The 18,100-nt window shown below is 36.9% G+C and overlaps 1 protein-coding gene and 1 pseudogene across 2 annotated transcripts; both read left to right on the top strand.

Moving 5' to 3' along the window:
• The first annotated feature begins 5,738 nt into the window (after nucleotides 1–5,738).
• Nucleotides 5,739–10,669, top strand: LOC132183844 (metal transporter Nramp2). Of its 2 annotated transcripts, XR_009440520.2 has the most exons (5): nucleotides 5,739–6,377; nucleotides 6,633–6,769; nucleotides 6,884–7,533; nucleotides 9,739–10,127; nucleotides 10,250–10,669. XR_009440520.2 is itself a non-coding variant. In XM_059597297.2 (4 exons), exons 1-4 carry the CDS (start codon nucleotides 5,809–5,811, stop codon nucleotides 9,958–9,960), a joined length of 1,578 nt encoding a protein of 525 aa, XP_059453280.2. In that variant the 5' UTR covers nucleotides 5,739–5,808; the 3' UTR covers nucleotides 9,961–10,669. The 2 variants fall into 2 exon arrangements, 1 of the variants encoding a protein (XP_059453280.2); XM_059597297.2 differs by having other exon boundaries at nucleotides 9,739–10,669.
• Nucleotides 10,670–15,112: 4,443 nt separating this feature from the next.
• On the top strand, nucleotides 15,113–18,023 carry LOC132185141 (protein FAR1-RELATED SEQUENCE 5-like; annotated as a pseudogene).
• The last annotated feature ends 77 nt before the right edge of the window (nucleotides 18,024–18,100 follow it).

Here is an 18,100-nt window from a genome sequence, read left to right as displayed (position 1 = left end):
TGGTAAAATAACAAAAGGGACACATATTATTCTTATTGGAAGGCTCCTTAGTATTCAGTAATATTATTGAATTCTTTCCAAAAAAAAAAAAATTATTGAATTGGAAAGGAATAAAAGGAATTTGTAGACTTCTAACGTGTTGGGTGGCCATGGCTTACTAAAAATGGGTGACATGTTAATAAGGCAATCAAAAAAATGTCCTTTTCACTCTTGAATAGACCTTTTTCTTTTATTTTTTTTTTTTGGTAGAAAATCAAAAGACAACTTTTAGCTCTAAACTTATTTTACAATATTAAGCGCAAGAACCTAACAAATATATATATATATATATATATATATATATATATATATATATATATATATTTGTTAGGTTCTTGCGCTTAATATTGTAAAATAAGTTTAGAGCTAAAAGTTGTCTTTTGATTTTCTACCAAAAAAAAAATATATATATATATATATATTTTGGTAACATGCCACGTTTTAAATAAATATAAATTTTCAGGTTGTTTGATGAAAAAAATTAATTAATTTACATAATTTAAAATTTTATAATTTCTTTAAAATTGTAAGAAATTCTTATCCGAAAACAACTAACTTGTTTAAAAAAACTACCAATGTAACGTATCTTTTCCTTTTTGGAATTACCCAAAATTTTGGATTACACTTGTTTTCTAGTCGGAGGCTATATATGTTTGGTAAAGATGTGGAAAAGTGAGGAGGAAAAATAATAAAAACATAAGGAGGGAGAGAGAGAGATTGCTAGGGGTGGGCAAAAACCCGCCAACCCGCAAGCCTGCCTCGGTCCGCCCGGATTTGGTGATCTTTTTTTGCTAAAATGGGTTGGATTTCGTCAAACCGATGCAGGCCGGGGCGGGTTTCAGGTAGAAACAATTTTGGGAAGCAGGTACCTGCCCCGATCTGCTAATAAGCCCAAAAAGAAAAGAAAAAACCCTACTTTTCTAGTTCTAGGTTCTCTCTCACACCTCTCTCTCCGCCTCCTTCTAGAAAAAGCCAAGCCTCCCTCTCTTTCTCGCCACTCCCTCTCCCTCGCCAGTTGTGGCTCCCTCTCTCTCTTGCCAGTCGCTGCTCCACCTCAACTCTCAGGTATCTCTCTCTCTCTCTGTGTGGGAAGTGTTGATTATGTTGGGTTGCAGTAGCTCTCTCACTAACAGACTTGCAGGGTTAATTATGTTGGCTGATGGGTTGGATTTTGGTGTGTGATTCACGGTGAAAAAATAACACTACAAAATCCATAACACCCGCCCTGCCCCGCCCCGCAAAACTTGAAACCCAATGGATAAGGTTAATTGCATTTGAGTTACGGGTAGGTTTTTTCAAAGCCGCAAGGCGCGGGTTGGGTGGCAGATATGATCGATAGCTGACCCGATCCGACCTGTGCCCACCCCTAGAGATTGCTATATTCTATTTGATAGATCTACTAGGATCGTGCTTACCTCTAATCGCCAAATAATAAAAATAACAAACTACACAAGTAACAAATTAAAACAAGCACAGCGGAATGTCAACAACACTGCAAACACAACACACGATTTATTTATGAAGTGGAAAACTCTTTGAGCACCTCAAAGGTAAAAACCAATTCGGAGCAGTCAAACCCGAGAAATCACTATATGAAGATTCAGAGTTATAGACTAGACGATATTCATAATCTTGAAGACTTCTAAACTTAGTAAGAACAACAAGTGTCCTAGCTTGTCTCCCCTGACCATCTTCACGGAGTGCATTTCCTCACCGATCCTTCGGTAGACTTCTGTAATACCCCCGACTTTTTAAATTGTTTTAAAAAGAGTTTTAAACCCTTACTCAACAAATAGCTTTTTAAATCAGCCCTAAACAGAAAACTCTAAGTCATCTCAGCTTCAAAAGCCCTCACACTTAACCATAGAGCCTTGAAGTAAAACCCAAGTTTAATCTTTTGTCCAGACGTACACTAGGGTTGCCGGATGTACACTCTTGTTTTTAGTACCGGACGTACACCGGGGGACCACACAGACGTATGCCTGACAATAGTACACATAGGGGACCACGCGAACATACACATGGGGCCACGCAGACGTATACTCTTGTTTTTAGCGCGGATGTATGCCTGGGGACCACTGGACGTATGCTACTTTTGGGTTAACCCTTGGATAATACCCAGAACGTACACTGAACTCTTTTAACCAATGTGTAATAGTACTGGACGTCCCCTACTTTTTAGAATAGTTGGCGAGCACCTCCAGCTTTTCTCCTCAATAAATACAAACCCCCACCACCCCTTTGAAGTCATCATCTTGCCCTTAGGCTCTCTGTAACCACCCATTGTGAGTGCCTTGTGAGTTTTGAGAATTGAGAGAGAGGAAGAAGAAAGCTTGTACTCTTGCCATTTTCCAAGGTAATCTCTTAACCATTCTTATCCTCTTGTTGTCGTCCTTAAAGCCTTTTTGCATGTTTTGAGTTGCAATGGCACCATGTTAAAGTTCTTGCAATCTTTTCTACGAAAATCAAGAAAAGAGTTTTAATGTTTCTTTGATTGCTTATGTTGAGTTTTCTTACGATGCATGTGCTTATTTTGTAGCCTAGAAGGAGTTATAGTAGCCTCTAGATTGCATAGGAGCCTTGAAACTCCGTTAAGAGCTTTCGACCGAAATGCCTACTCATTGACCGGACGTACGTTCCTCGAACCCGGACATACGGTCAGAAGGTCAGATATCCGCCTTCGCCCCATTTGTGCAACTTAGGTCCTAGTAACCCCCTATATTAGGTTAACCTAGTATCCTACTCGTAAGGATCCTCTAGTACTATGTGTAACGGTGTGTTATATTCCGTTATAGCAGGATTTAGCAATGTCGGAGGATTCAAACGAGCGTACGAGGTAAGTAAACACTTACGAACACTTCTTAAAAACGTGAGATATGCCAATTGACTGACCACGAGTATGATATGAGCATGTCTACATTTTTGTAATCACTTGGTAACTGCTTTAATAACTAGTTGATAAGATGCATTGTATGACATGGGCACCGGCACGTGTGGAATAATGGCCATAGGCTTACTATATAGACTTCATTCTATGGTCAAAGGTATGTGTGTGAGGGCTTTGGATCCAATGGTTTCATGACCAAGGCGCAACCATTCCCTAATGGGTGGTCACTATAGGATGTACATCATTAGTGGTGTGAGCCACCCGAGGTCAAACTCAGTTATGCCACTAATGGGATGAACGGCAGCGTAAAATGGCTGGAGATTACAGGCACCTCGGGACAGCGCTAACTCTGTTGAGAATAGGTAATATCTCGAGTAGACCATACATGAGAGTTATGACCTATAAAGCATTAATTTTTCCTGCATTAAAATACTTAGGAGATTGCCGCCGGGAGTACACCCATTTTTTATTAACCAAACAATACTTTTATGGTGTATTAACACAGACAATACATCTTTTTAAATGATTATTAAAACTGCACGTTTATTTATGCTTAAATTGGCTCAATCATACTAATTGTAAGGTTTACTTACTAAGTTGTTAGACTTACACTGTTATTACCCTTTTAGGAAGCATGCTCCTAGAACTCAAGAGTGGCACAGTTGCCACTACGGACCTTGCGTAGGATTCTCATGCTCTTATCAGGTTTGCTTTACATTATTATTAGTTGCTCCATGTTTTAATTTCGAGGAATATACTTGTCCATTTGATAATTCAATAGTTTCTCAGATTTATTTCACATTCCTATACATTAACTCTGATAATGCTTAAAGGGGTAATTTCCCTTTTAGCCACAAGTTGGTTTAATTGGGGTAATTGCCAATAACCCTCTTAGGTTAGCCAAGGCTAATTTTGGGGGCGTTACAACTTCCTTCTTCAAGCTCACCAAACCTACAATCTTCTTTTCATCAAACGAATCAAGGCAACACGCCAACAATCAAGAGAAAAGGACAGCCCAAAGCTATATCACGTCCTCTCTTGAATCAATCTCCCGAGACCTAGCACCCGTAGAGAAAAATTGAGACTTCTATCAATAAAACACAGAGAAAATACTGCCCAAAAAGTCTGTAGAAAACGGAGCAGGAAATTCCTTAAATATGAGAACATTTCCGTCGCCACGTCTTAACAGGATACTTTCTCGTTACGACGGGAAGACCAAATTCGTAGATCTGAAAAATCCACGTCCTAACGAGAAAGCAGTCTCGTCCTAATGTGAAGAACAAATGTCTCCTCTTCGTCACTTGTCTCATCTTAATGCCGCCTCGTACGAGAAAACAGTAGCTTCAACATTGGTCTTGTTACATGTCCCGTCCTGACGAGGTTCCTCACGAGAACATAGTAGCTTCAGTTTCACTCCCGTCACATCCTCGTCCTAATGCAGATCCTGACAAGAAAACAGTAACTCCCCGTTATATATTCCGTCTTGACGCAACTTCTGACAAGAAAACAGTAATTCCCCGTTACATATCTCGTCCTAACAGCACTCCTGACAGGAAACCAGTAACTCCCTGTTACATGACTCATTCTGACAGGAAAACAGTGAGCTTTTTCAATGAGCCTCTTAGAGCCTAAAATCTATTTCCCAAAGTTTTAAACAAAAAGAAAAACAACAACAATAAGGACATTTACAAGACAAGTCATTGAATTAGGCCAACCCAAAACCTAACACTATTAAAAATGAGAAATGATATTTAATAGACTCTCATACTACGGTCATACAACTATAATGACGTAACAGTGAAAATCAACATTTGGATCAAAAAGAACTTGTAAAAATAAAAATTAATGACTGATATTCGCTGTCACATCATCATAGTTGTATGGCCGTAATATGAGAGTCTACTAAATAGCATTATTCATTATAAATATTTGGTGAGAAAGTGCAAGGGTGACAGAAGGGAATGCTAGGTAGCCTAGGTGTTCTTTTGGTCTTAGGTGAATATTATTTTTTTAAAAAGCAAAAAAGAAAGTGGCCCTTATTTTTCTCACTCGAATTTTAGAAAATAATATCCATTTAGGACTAGAAGAATACTCAGAGAAAACCTAACATTTACCGTAAAAAAATATCACAAAAGCAAACGCAATTGGATTGAAAAATTTGTTTGAAAATGATTGAGAGATTTATTCCATCATTGAAAAATTGTTCAAAATTGTCTCTACTCTAACCTATGGAATGACTAATTCTAGAATTACTCTACCCAATAGGATTAGAAAATAGAGAAGGAAAAAATGTCTTGTATTAAATATGTATATTATTGTAGTAAAACTTTTTATGCTTTTCTTCTCAACACAAACTATCTTAATTGGAAAGCATTTTTTTTTTTTTTTTAATACTTTTGTGCCCAGAATACATAGAGCGGTGTCATTCTTTTGGCTCATTTCATTTTAATTTATGTTTTTTTTTTTTTAGCACTAATTTGGTTGTGTTAAGACTTAGTATTGGATTATCCAACCTTTTTTATGTTCATGTTGTTTGCTTAAAAAAAAAAAAAAAAAAAAAAAATTATGGCATTTACAATATTACCTGAATGCACGCATGAAGAACAATTGGCACAAAAATTCCATTTGGTTGGGGCACTTGGAAGAAGTCACTTCTGCAGGCTCACCCTTCCTTTTATTTCGTGGAAAATGACTGGAAAGCCACGCACCCCCTGCAGACGTGTCAATCTCCCTATGGGCACCAACCGGAGCATTGCAACATCTGGACACCATCGTAGTACATTTCCTACCCCCGCAAAACGCGGTATAAATCCAGCGCCCGCGCACGCCACGAGTCCATCCCCATCACCCTCTCCTGCTTAATCTGCAGCAGAGAGCAAACCATGAGCGCCGAGGCGCGAGAAGAGGTGCCCAAGGGCGAGGAGGAAGCGAACCGGTTGTTGCAGTCCCATTTCGCATCGGCGTCGGACGATGAGGAGGTGGCATTCGAGGCGCGGGAGAAGATCCTGATCGCCAACGGGGAAGAGTCGGAGACGGAGGGCGTGGATTCTTCCTGGGTCCCGCCGTTCTCGTGGAAGAAGCTGTGGATGTTCACGGGGCCGGGGTTTCTGATGAGTATAGCGTTCCTGGATCCGGGTAATCTGGAGGGGGATCTGCAGGCGGGGGCGATTGCGGGCTACTCGCTGCTGTGGCTGCTCATGTGGGCGACGGCCATGGGGCTGCTCATCCAGCTTCTCTCAGCCAGGGTCGGGGTTGCCACGGGCCGCCACCTGGCCGAGCTCTGCAGGGACGAGTACCCCAACTGGGCCAGGCTGGTGCTTTGGTTCATGGCCGAGCTGGCCCTCATTGGCGCCGATATTCAGGAGGTGATTGGGAGTGCCATCGCTATCCGGATTCTCAGCAACGGGTTCTTGCCGCTTTGGGCCGGAGTCATTATTACGGCGTCCGATTGGTAATCTTTTTCATTGGTCTTGCCAAATTTAATTTAATTTAATTTTTTTTTATTCTTCAAATGTTGCATGTTTGTGAAGTTTCTTGAAATGTAATGTGGTTGACATGAACACTGTGAACTTTGACTTCCTTTTTGTAGTTTTTGTTTCTGGGTTCTGGGTGTTGAACTTTGAAGTGGAATTGACACCCTTCCCTGTTTTTTTCAATTCATAGCTAAGGTTGATTTGCTTTTTTCGGTTGTTTCTGTGATGGACAGTTTCATGTTTCTATTTCTTGAGAACTATGGAGTGAGGAAGCTAGAAGCTGTGTTTGCGGTTCTCATTGCGACCATGGCTCTATCATTCGCCTGGATGTTTGCGGACACAAAACCCAATGGGAAAGAACTTTTAATGGGTAAAAATTTGAATATTATTTTGATGGACATTAAATCAGTCAGCGTGTTTCTTTTATCAGGTATCATCATTGGCCGGGGCCGTAGAATTTAACTGAATTTGATCCTCCTCGTAGGCATTTTGATTCCAAGACTCAGCTCAAAAACAATTCGGCAGGCTGTGGGAGTTGTGGGATGTGTCATAATGCCTCACAATGTATTCTTGCACTCTGCTTTGGTACAGTCAAGAAAGATTGATCCCAACAGGAAAGGCCGGGTTCAAGAAGCACTCAACTACTATTCAATTGAGGCATCGATTGCACTCTCAATCTCCTTCATGATCAATTTGTTTGTCACAGCTGTTTTTGCCAAGGGATTTTATGGTACTGAAAAAGCCCATGGTATTGGACTAGTAAATGCAGGGAAGTATCTTGAGGAGAAGTACGGAGGAGGACTCCCAATTCTTTATATCTGGGGTATTGGGCTATTGGCGGCTGGACAGAGTAGCACAATAACTGGCACCTATGCTGGACAGTTTATCATGGGAGGCTTTCTCAACCTCCGTCTTAAGAAATGGCTGAGGGCTTTGATCACACGGAGTTTTGCAATTGTGCCAACTATCATCGTAGCTCTTGTATTTAATACATCTGAGCATTCGTTGGATGTCTTGAATGAGTGGCTTAATGTGCTTCAGTCAATACAGATTCCTTTTGCACTTATTCCCCTTCTTACATTGGTGGCCAATGAGCAGGTCATGGGGGTCTTCAGAATTGGGCCTGTTCTTGAGGTAAGTTATGATTCATGAGCTTCACTACACTTTTTTTTTTCTTTTCTTTTCTTTTTTTCTCTCTCTCTCTCTTGTTGATAAATAATATTAATATGTCATTGAAAAATAGAATATTGTACAGGAGGTATACAGAGGGGTTCCCTAAAGAATCACATTCTGAGATTTAAATAATCAATAAAATCTACAAAAGCAAAAAATTTCGACATATTATATTTTATTATGAGAATAAATCCTACCACTTCTGGTGGTCCTGGGTTTTCCGCACTTGAAAAAAAAAAAAAAAAAAAAAAAAAAACTTGGGAGAATTAGTAGAAACACTGCCATAAGCCGTAGACCCCTCAAGCAAGGAATGTAGGAATGCCAATTTAAGCTCCAGAATAGGCAATTTGGAAGGCAGCCCCCTTTGGCCTTTTGTGGACAATTTACTACTATGTCATTTTGGGCATACTATTTTTCACTTTTGTGTTGACAGCCATATGTTGTGTTTCAGACCTTGTAGCCTCAAGCTTTTAACAATAGGGGTAAACAATGAGGCATCTATTTAGTCTATTACTTGAATCAGTTATGGTTGAAATTGATTTTAGATCACCACATACTCGACAAATTCAACTTTGATGTTTGGAAAAAAAGTTACTAAGAGAAAAAGGACAAACTTAAGAAATTGCTTCTCATGTCAAAACAACCATCAACTGTTATTTGTTTCAAATTTCTCTTGAAACAGTTCTAATTACTTGCTTGCTCATTCTTGTACTTGATCCTCATTATGATTCCGGTTTGTCTTTTTTTTTTTTTGACGTAAAATATGTCTATTGATATATGTATTGATCGAATTAATTTTCCATTTGGATTCTCAATGTCAATTAAGTTTTATCTTAAACTGTATTGTCTACTCACATCTCTATTGGTAACGCAAATTTAAGTTAGCAATTCATCTAGGACTGTACTAGAGAGATTTGTAAACGCACTAACAAGAAGTACGTATTTATATTTCGAGTTTTGTTTTCTTTGAGCTTGTGTTTTTCATGTTAACCTGATTTGTTGATTACTGTTTGCATGCAAGTATACCATGGGAAACAAGAATCCTCTCCATTTCATTTGAAAACTATTAATTTTATGGTCAGGATTTAAAATTGGTGCATTTAATGGCGTACATGAAGCCAATGTTGGCATTTTTTAAAAAAATTTAAATAATATGACATCATGTACACCGTTAGATACACCAAATTTTAATCTTGACCATAAAATAAATACTATTAATTTCATTTGAAATGAAGATGATTGTATACCATGGTTTAGGCAGGTGGTCTCATGTTTTGTGAATTTGGGTGCTAGGTCCCTTTTCCTTTTTAGTTTTTATTATTATTTACTTAAAAGTTTACTTGTATTGCTTGGCACAATGAGATTAAAACCAATCTCAGTAAATTGTAGATAACAGAGAGATAAGGTCATAGATTTTTGGAATATCTGGGTGATAACTTTGGTCCTTTGTCTCTTTTTCGACTAAGTTTATGTGCGCATAATAGGCATGCCATGGTTTTAGGAATATCTGCCATCTGAATTGCATGATATATTGCAATATGGTTGCAACTAGACATACAATGGATCAAAAAGAGATAAGGTCATAGATTTTGGAATATCTGGGTGATAACTTTGGTCCTTTGCCTCTTTTTCAATGAAGTTTATGTCCATAATAAGCATGCAATGGTTGTTAGGAATATCCGCCATTTGATTTGCATTATATACTGCAATATTGTTCCAAATAGAAGTACAATGGATCTTATTAGGAGGAAGTAAATATTAACTAAATCTGGAGGTCATACTGCTAAAGAGGGAAACAACTACTCTGTTGAGATTTGGAATGTTCAGAAAAGATGAGGTTAGTCATCTATAGGTGGGTATTTATTGGTGAGCATTTATATACTTGGGAGGAAACAGGAAAAAGAGAAGGTTACCAACAAAGGCTCTCCAAGAGAGGGAGCTAATGATAATACAGGGCTAGCAATCTTGTCTCTTTAATGATTTAACTTTAAAAAGAGAACTGTGACTAATGTAACCTCAGACTACATGCTCAACTTGTCATTCGTATGCCAGTTAGAGTTTTTCCCTCAATTTTTTGTTTACTGACAGAAAGGAAATATATGGAGATTAAATCTTTCGTTTCTATCAATTTTTTGTCTTCTAATACTTTGTCAATTAATGTTGTAGAGGGTGGCATGGACTGTGGCTGCACTGGTAATGGTGATCAATGGGTATCTGTTGCTAGATTTTTTTGTATCTGAAGTTAAGGGACTGCTGTTTGGTTTTGTGGTCTGCACTGGCACAGCTGCATATATAGCATTTATTGTGTATCTGGTTTTACGCAGTGGCGCCGTTCCTCCCGATTGGATTACCATACTGTCCAAGAGGTTTGCTTACACTGGGAACTGATCTCAACAAATATTATATATGTTTCAAGAAAGTAAAAAAAAAAATTCTTAAGCATGCCGCTGCTGCTGAATAGAGCTGCTTTGTAGCACAAGAGGGTCATCAATCTGCTCTTCAGAAGTGAAGCATTCCTTCTAAATAACCACCTCTAACCTTAGAGCGTCTCGAATGTGAGTATACAGATACATACAATTGCAAGCATTTGCCTTTAACTGTACTTTTTGCATGATGGAGCTTCATGGAGTTGCATTCCAATAGTTGATCGGTCCATGATATTCTCTCTACATTTCAGAGGATATCTGTAGCATTGATTCAACCTCTCAGGACGAGTTACCCTTGCTGTACAAGATACAGTGTGCTTATTTATCTCCCCAGTAAGATAGATTAAAATGCTTTCCTTTTTTTTTTTTTTATGTAACAGCTTATTGTGTACCATAGTTGAACTGGCAACAATTTGTTCCCTTGAAGGGATCAATACAATAGGATGAAGGGAATTCTGCAGAGCTGTTGTCTCTCGCTCTCTCTTTACACATTTTTCTGGCGTCCAAGACAGACACATGAATGATGAGTCCCGTGATTTTAAGCCATCATTAAGGACCAAACGCTTTCATGACATTTGCTTCAACTTACTGGAGTTACTCTTTTAAGTGTAAGCGCACTGATAAATTTTATGGATGTGAATGATATCAATTTTGGGTAGAATTCAATTTCACTTAAGTCATGGTAACTCTCTCTTTTGGTGGCTCCACTTATCTGGTAGTATTCAATAACTTAATACTATACACATACATAGTATTCAACCTATAGGTCATCTCCTTTGTGCCTCCATTACAAAGTCACAATCCATTTGATTGACAACCTACGTTTGTCCTGGTGGTTATCATTGATACCAAATGATACAAACTTTGACTAGGATTTATCTTTAAAAATAAACTTGCAAGGGTAGGATTTTCAAGAGATTATAGACACATGGTTAAGATTGCACTTAAATCATTTAAGACACTTAGGATCTTACGCGCTACACGAAAGTTGTTCTTTAGCAGTGACATTATTAGTGTTCAGTGGACACCTATTAGCAGCGACATTATTAGCGTTCAGTGGACGCTAATAGGTGCTTATTAGCATCCACTTTTTATAGTTCATGCTAAAAGGCGCTTATTAGCGTCCATCTTTTAGTCAAACCTAATATGTCGATGCTAATATCCTAATGGGAAATTATCCCGCTCAGGGGTTGAGGTGAGAAAACAATTAGCAGCCACAAATAACTATTAGTGTCGACGCTAATAATTCACTATCAGCGTCCACTTTTATATTGACGTTGATGTATTTTCTCAAGTTAGCGTCAACTATTGAAAGTGGGCACTGATGACCTGTTATCAGCGTCCACGTTTAGGCGACGCTTTTGGCCCTCCATCAAAATATTAAAAATAAAAAAGTATCAGCGTCCACAAAAATGTGGACTTTGATGACCTATTATTAGCATCTACGCTGTTGGGAGATTGTATTGACCTTCCATCAGAATAATAAAAAATAAAAAAAAAAATCAGAAATCAGAAAGTATCAGCGTCTACAAAATTTACAAAATTGTGGACGCTGATGACCTATTATGAACTCTACTTTTAGGCGACACTATTGAATTGTGGACGCTGATGACCTATTATGAACTCTACTTTTAGGCGACACTATTGACCCTCCATCAGAATAATAAAAATAAAAAATCGAAAAGTGGTCATGTCTCATAAAAACTATTGTTTGCTATTGACCAGAGTCTGATAAAACTAACGGAATTCATGTCAAACCAGCAATGTTGTCCTGCATTCTTCTGTTCCTGTTTATTTATGCTGTATAGAAGGTCAATTTCATGTGTGACAATGTCGCACAAAATTAAAAAATAGTGAAAAACTTGTGTGGTAATTATCAAACATTCTGTACATTATATAGTATGATACTTTGTTTGACTTCAAGCATTCTGTACATTATATAGTATATGATACATTATATAGCTTGACTCAAAGCATGATTTTTAATTCTAGTTCATTGTATTTGAAGTAATTTTATGAAAATCACGCTTGTGTGGTAATCCTACGGTTTTGGATTGTGAATCCCTCTCCATTTGTTTGCTTCACATCTCATTGAGTACTATGTTGCTCAAACCACTCCAGGGAAATTGCTTCTTTTTTTTTTTTTTTATTTAAAAAAATTAAAAATTAAAAATTAAAAATTAAAGCTAATAATGTTTTATTTTTTTAGTTTGTCAGGGCCTCAGAGGCGACAATGTGGATATATGCTAATGGTGTCCCATCAACGTCCACCTTGTTTGGAAGTTGATGGTGGACCTTTAACGTCCACCTTGTGTGGACGTTGATGGTCCACCATCAACGCATTTATTTTAAAATACTATTAGTGGCGACAAATTTTGACACTATTGCACAATAATCAACATCCACTTTGAGTCGACATTGATGATGGAGCAACAACGTCCACTATAGCTTTAGTTCTAGCTCTATAGCATTCAGTACAAAATATTATTAGTGTTGACATATGTGGATGATGTTGGGTTATTATCAACGTCGACTTTGGAAGTCGACGCTAATGAGCTTCAATTGACCTTCAGCGTCGAAGCATTTGCGTCCAACTTATCAGTGTCGACGTGTCGACATTGTTTATCAATAACGTCCACAATTGAACTTTTAGCGTCCAGAAAATGTCATTGCTAAATAACAACTTTTTTTGTAGTATAGTGGATGCTTGGAAACATTGACCGATTGCCTGTGGAATAAGGGTGAAAATGTAGATGCAGATGCGGTTATTAGCAATATCTGCATCCGCATTTACAAAATGTGAATAAATGATTTTTGGTATTCGCATCTACATCATGCAATTACTATCCTCATCTGTGTGGTTATTGCGGTTAATACGATTATTATCCAATCCGCATATGAGGTAATAAGCATTTTATCTTGAAGTTGTAATTCTTGCTTCTAGTAAATATAAAAAGGCATTATCTATAGTTGAACACTATTATTTATATCATACTTGCTAATCATTTTGCTATGAAATTTTTATCTCATACGCTATTTAGCTTCCTGTATCATCTATCTATAGTTGGTGAAGGTAAAAAATATTTGAATAATAATAATAATAAAAGAAGAACATATAAAACATTTAAATCATAAGGGTTTTTCAGCAGTGAAATCCAACAACATTACAAATCTAGAAAATATAAAAAAACATAAATTTCAAATCCTACAAACATAAATGACATTACCGGCAAACAATAAAAAAAAAGGGTTATATATATATAATTTATATATTATATATAAAGGGAATAAAGGGAATACGGATTCAGTTACCATCCACATCTGCATACTATAAAACTGCTATCTGCATCTACATATGTGGATAAGTGTGAATAGCGGTTGCGAAGGGTTATTATCCACCGTGAAAGGAGTTGGCGATGAAACAAAAACATACTGTCATGTTGTAGAGAACCCCATTGAGCTCCAAGAAAGCTTGGGGGGGGGGGGGGGGGGGGGGAGGGGATAAAGAAGCCGAGGTATTCAGAATTTGGTGTAAACACAATTAACCCTAAGCTCACCTATAGCTTTGGATTTGTTGCACAAGCTTGTTTATTTGGTGGGTGGAGAAGTTCTTTCTGCCCTATCTTAGAATTGAATTTCAAATAGTCATGTTTTTAAATAGATGATGTCTTTGATACTTAAGTCAATAAAGAAATTTTAGATGAAGAAAAAAAGTAGAATGCAAGAATGATAGTGTTGCGAATGAATATTGTACTTGGAATGGGTAATTTCCTTCACATTCGCGGAGTGTCTGGTCCCCTTGCATGACATTGGCCAAGTATTGTTCAATGATAAGGTAGGACCCTGGTTTGGCAAGGCATTATGCTAACGTCCTATATTAATGAGGTATGACCGTTGCCAGATATCGCTCGTTAATGCAGTACTGCCTTGCAAGGTAATGGTACCAAATTCTTTGCCTCCTACAATCATTATTGGGTGTTAGATAGGGATTTGGATCCCCTGGAATTCCAGATTCTTGAATTAGAAGATTAAAGGTCCAAATTGTGCCACATGGCTAAAACCACTTTCCTCCCAAACCCACTGTTTTTAGATGCCAAAAGACTTTCCCTCCCAAAACTCACACGTTTTTAGATACCAAAAGACTTTCCCTCCCAAAACTCACTTCTCACGTCTGAAAAAAAAAAATAAATAAATAAATAAAATCCCAGCTTTACCCTTCTTCCTCTTCTTCAAGCTGCTTCCTCTGCATCTAAGGCTTCTTCTTCCTCACATCTAGACATTTCTTCCTCTGCATCTAAGGCTTCTTTTCTTTCAGGGAGGATTAACATTGATTATGTACTTGCTCTGGAAAAAGTAGAACATGTAGAGAAAATCAATTTCTTCCTCTTCTGGAGAACGCCAAAGCATCTGCAGAAGAACTTCTGAGAAAAATCTAGCTTCTTTGAGGACGTTAAGGTTTCTAAAAAAAAAGGTACTTGGTCTATGGTATTTCCATGAGTGTATTTGTTTAGGAATGTACCATTTACTATTACTCTGCAGTTATGATACTGGCCTCGGATAGATATTGAGATTTTTTTTTTTTTTTTTTTTTGAATCATAGATAGTGAGAAATTAGATTAAATGCAAGTTGGTGAGTGTATTTGTTAGGAAATGTACCATTTACTATTACTATGCAACCGTGATATGTGGCCTGAGGGCCTCTGATAGATATTGAGAAATTAGATTAAATGCAAGTTAGTTGGCAAAAGTCATTGATTGGTGCATGAGCTTTTAGGTTTCCCTGAGATGAGTTTTAGTGAAAACATGATTTTAATGTTTCTTTTGTATTAGGGTCTTTACATTAGGATAACTTTCTTATTTCATCTTTTACTTGCAATTTAGTTTTACGTTCACAGTATATTTTAATGTTGTTAATGGTGCAAGGGTATTTTTTCTTATACATTGTTAGTTTTATTTATGGTGGTATATGTCACCATCTTTCTGTGTAAAGTTTTTACGTTGTTCTTCCAAGATCACACTCAATGTTATGTTGGCATATTTTGATTTCATTTAATTTTTGTGAATGACAGCAATATACCTTTATACCAAAAAACAAATAAACAAAAAAAAAAAAGATGGATGGCATCGCGGGCGATTCCTCTCAAAATGTGAATACCCACATAGATTGGACACCTCAAGTTGGTTTGGAATTTAATACTCTAGGGGATGCATGGAATCATTGGGGAAACTATGGAAAGCAAATGGGTTATGGTGTAAGGAAAGGTTTTCTAAATAAAAGTAAGCTAGATGGAAAAGTAACAACAAGGGGATTTACTTGTTGTAAGGCAGGTGTTCGAGGAATAGACAAGCGAAATCATCTTTACACTTGTCATCGAGATGAAGTAAGGACTAATTGTCCTGTACGATTGCATGTTTCATTAGTACGAGAGACTGGAAAGTATAAGGTTTATGATTTTGTAGCTGAACATAATCATATTCTGCATCTTGAAGAAACTGCTTATATGATGAGGTCGCATCGTAAAATGTCAGAAGTTCAAGCATTTGAAATTGACCTGGCATGTGCTTCTGGAATTTCTCCTAAGGCAACACATGCACTGATGAGTATAGAGGCTGGTGGGAGGGCAAATCTTGGATATACTGAGCTTGATCAAAAAAACTATCTTCGGACAAGACGACAAAGGAACTTGATATATGGTGAAGCAAGTTGCTTATTGAAGTATTTTCAGGAAAAAATTAATAAAAATCCATCGTTTCGTTATGCAGTTCAATTAGATGCTGAAGAAAAAATTACTAACATTTTTTGGGCTAATGCAAGAATTATTGTTGGCTATGTCTATTTTGGTGACATGATGACCTTTGATACTACATTTGGCACTAATAAAGAATTAAGACCCCTAGTTGTTTTTACTGGTTTTAATCATCATAGAGGGGTTGTGATTTTCGGGGCAGCACTTCTTTATGATGAAACAATAGGGTCATTTAAATGGCTTTTTGAAAATTTCATAGATGCACATGCGGGTAAAAAGCCTCAATCAATCTTTACTGATCAAGATGTTGCAATGGCAAAGGCATTAAGTGAGGTGATGCCAGAAACCTATCATGGATTATGCACTTGGCACATCATGCAAAATGGCATTAAGCATTTAGGGAATTTGATGAAAGATGATTCTCATTTCCTACGAGACTTTAAATCTTGTATGTTTGAGTATGACGATGAGTCTGAATTTGAAGAAGCTTGTGACAAAATGATTGAGCAGTATAATGTTGGGTCAGTTAGTTGGTTGAACGGTATATACAAATTAAAGACAAAATGGGCCAAGTGTCACATGAAGAATGCCTTTACTTTAGGTGTGTGAAGTACTCAACTCAGTGAAAGTATAAATAGTGATTTGAAAGCTTACTTAAAATCAGATTTGAGTATGATGGAATTTTTTCAACATTTTGAGCGGGTGGTAGAGCAAAAGCGACATAAGGAATTGGAGGCTAAATTTCATGCTAGAGAAAAATTGCCTACATTAGCATTGAAGAATTCCCCTATGTTGAAGCAGGCATCACATACATATACTCCTGTGATATTTAAAAATTTTCATGATGAGTATGACTATGCATCAGCAATAGTAATTAAACATCGCAATGATAGCCAATTAGTGCATGAATATGTTGTTGGTATTTTTGATGAAACTAGAGAGTATAAAGTATTATGCGACCATGTCAATAAGATAATTTCATGTAGTTGCAGAAAGTTCGAAACATTTGGAATTTTGTGTTGCCATGCTTTGAAGATTTTTGACTTGCTTGATATAAAGATGATTCCTAGTACATACATTTTGAAGAGGTGGACAAGAGAAGCAAAGAGTGAATACATCTTAAATACTACAACGATGAATGTGGAAAATGGTGTGAATTTAAATGTTACACAAAGATATAGAAGATTGTGTCCAATGCTAGTGGGATTAGCCACCGAAGCAGCTGATAATGAAGATGCATATGCTTTTGTAGAGAAGATGGTAAAAGAAACGTAAAAGCAAGTTCAAAAAATTAAAAATGTTTCACGTGTTAGTCTTGATAATGAAGCTCAATTATCATTGTCAGATGACAATGAAATTGCAAATCATACCCAATCTATTGAGAAATTACTTGAAACGGTCAAAGGGATCAAGAAGAAAGAAGGTCAGAAGGGAGGAAAACGATTCAGAGGTTGGGTTGAGAAGCAATCAAGGAAGAAAACAAAAATTACAGTAAAGGATAATATTGGAAAAAAGTCATCACATGTAATATTCTAGCTCTATAAATTTGTGTTCATCTCAACTTATTATATATAATATGATTCGATTAATTAAAATTTCTTCTTATTGGCAGGAAATTAATTGCTCACTCAACATTCAGGATGTCAACTCTAACTCACATGTAGAAAGTCATTCCCATCAGGTAAGCATTATTTGAGTTCATAGTAAAATCATTTTACAAATGTATGATATGTCTAAATGCATTATTTGTTTGTGGCTTTTCTTAATAAAATTTTATTTTGTTTTATAATATAGCACATTGATCAAGTGCCTTATTTGGTATCAAGGACAACATTTGAAGAATCATTTCAACATAGATGCGAAATCAATCTCATTGAATTTCCACCGGTAACATTTCACCATTTTACTCTTTCAAGAAGAAAAAAATGTGTTTTTGTGATTGTTATGTGATTATATAGGGACCATTTGATAACAATTCATTGCGATTTGATAACAGACCATTTAATAATGCATATACTAGTCAGGTAAAAAAACATTTCATTTAGACTTGAAAACAATAATGCATATCATATTAGGCTAACTAGTTTAATCACAATGTTTTGTTAGGGAACTAATGGGTTCAATTTTACGACTTCTCTTGCTGATAGCACAAATGCAAATATGGGCGTCATAAATTTTCATGGTACGTAACAAACTTACTATTGGATATAAATTTGTCAATATTTTCTTATTGATTTGAAAAATTAACTTTGGTTTTGAAACATGTTCAGGACATTGAATTCTCTATCGCCACTTGGAAATATTAATCAGGTCGCTGTGGTGGTGCGAGCTTGGATGATGGTTTTTTGTTGTTCC

The sequence above is a fragment of the Corylus avellana genome, chromosome 7 (assembly GCF_965113065.1).
Source record: "Corylus avellana chromosome 7, dhCorAvel1.hap1.2, whole genome shotgun sequence".
Lineage (NCBI taxonomy): Eukaryota > Viridiplantae > Streptophyta > Magnoliopsida > Fagales > Betulaceae > Corylus > Corylus avellana.
This window is presented reverse-complemented; position numbering and strand designations above follow the sequence as displayed.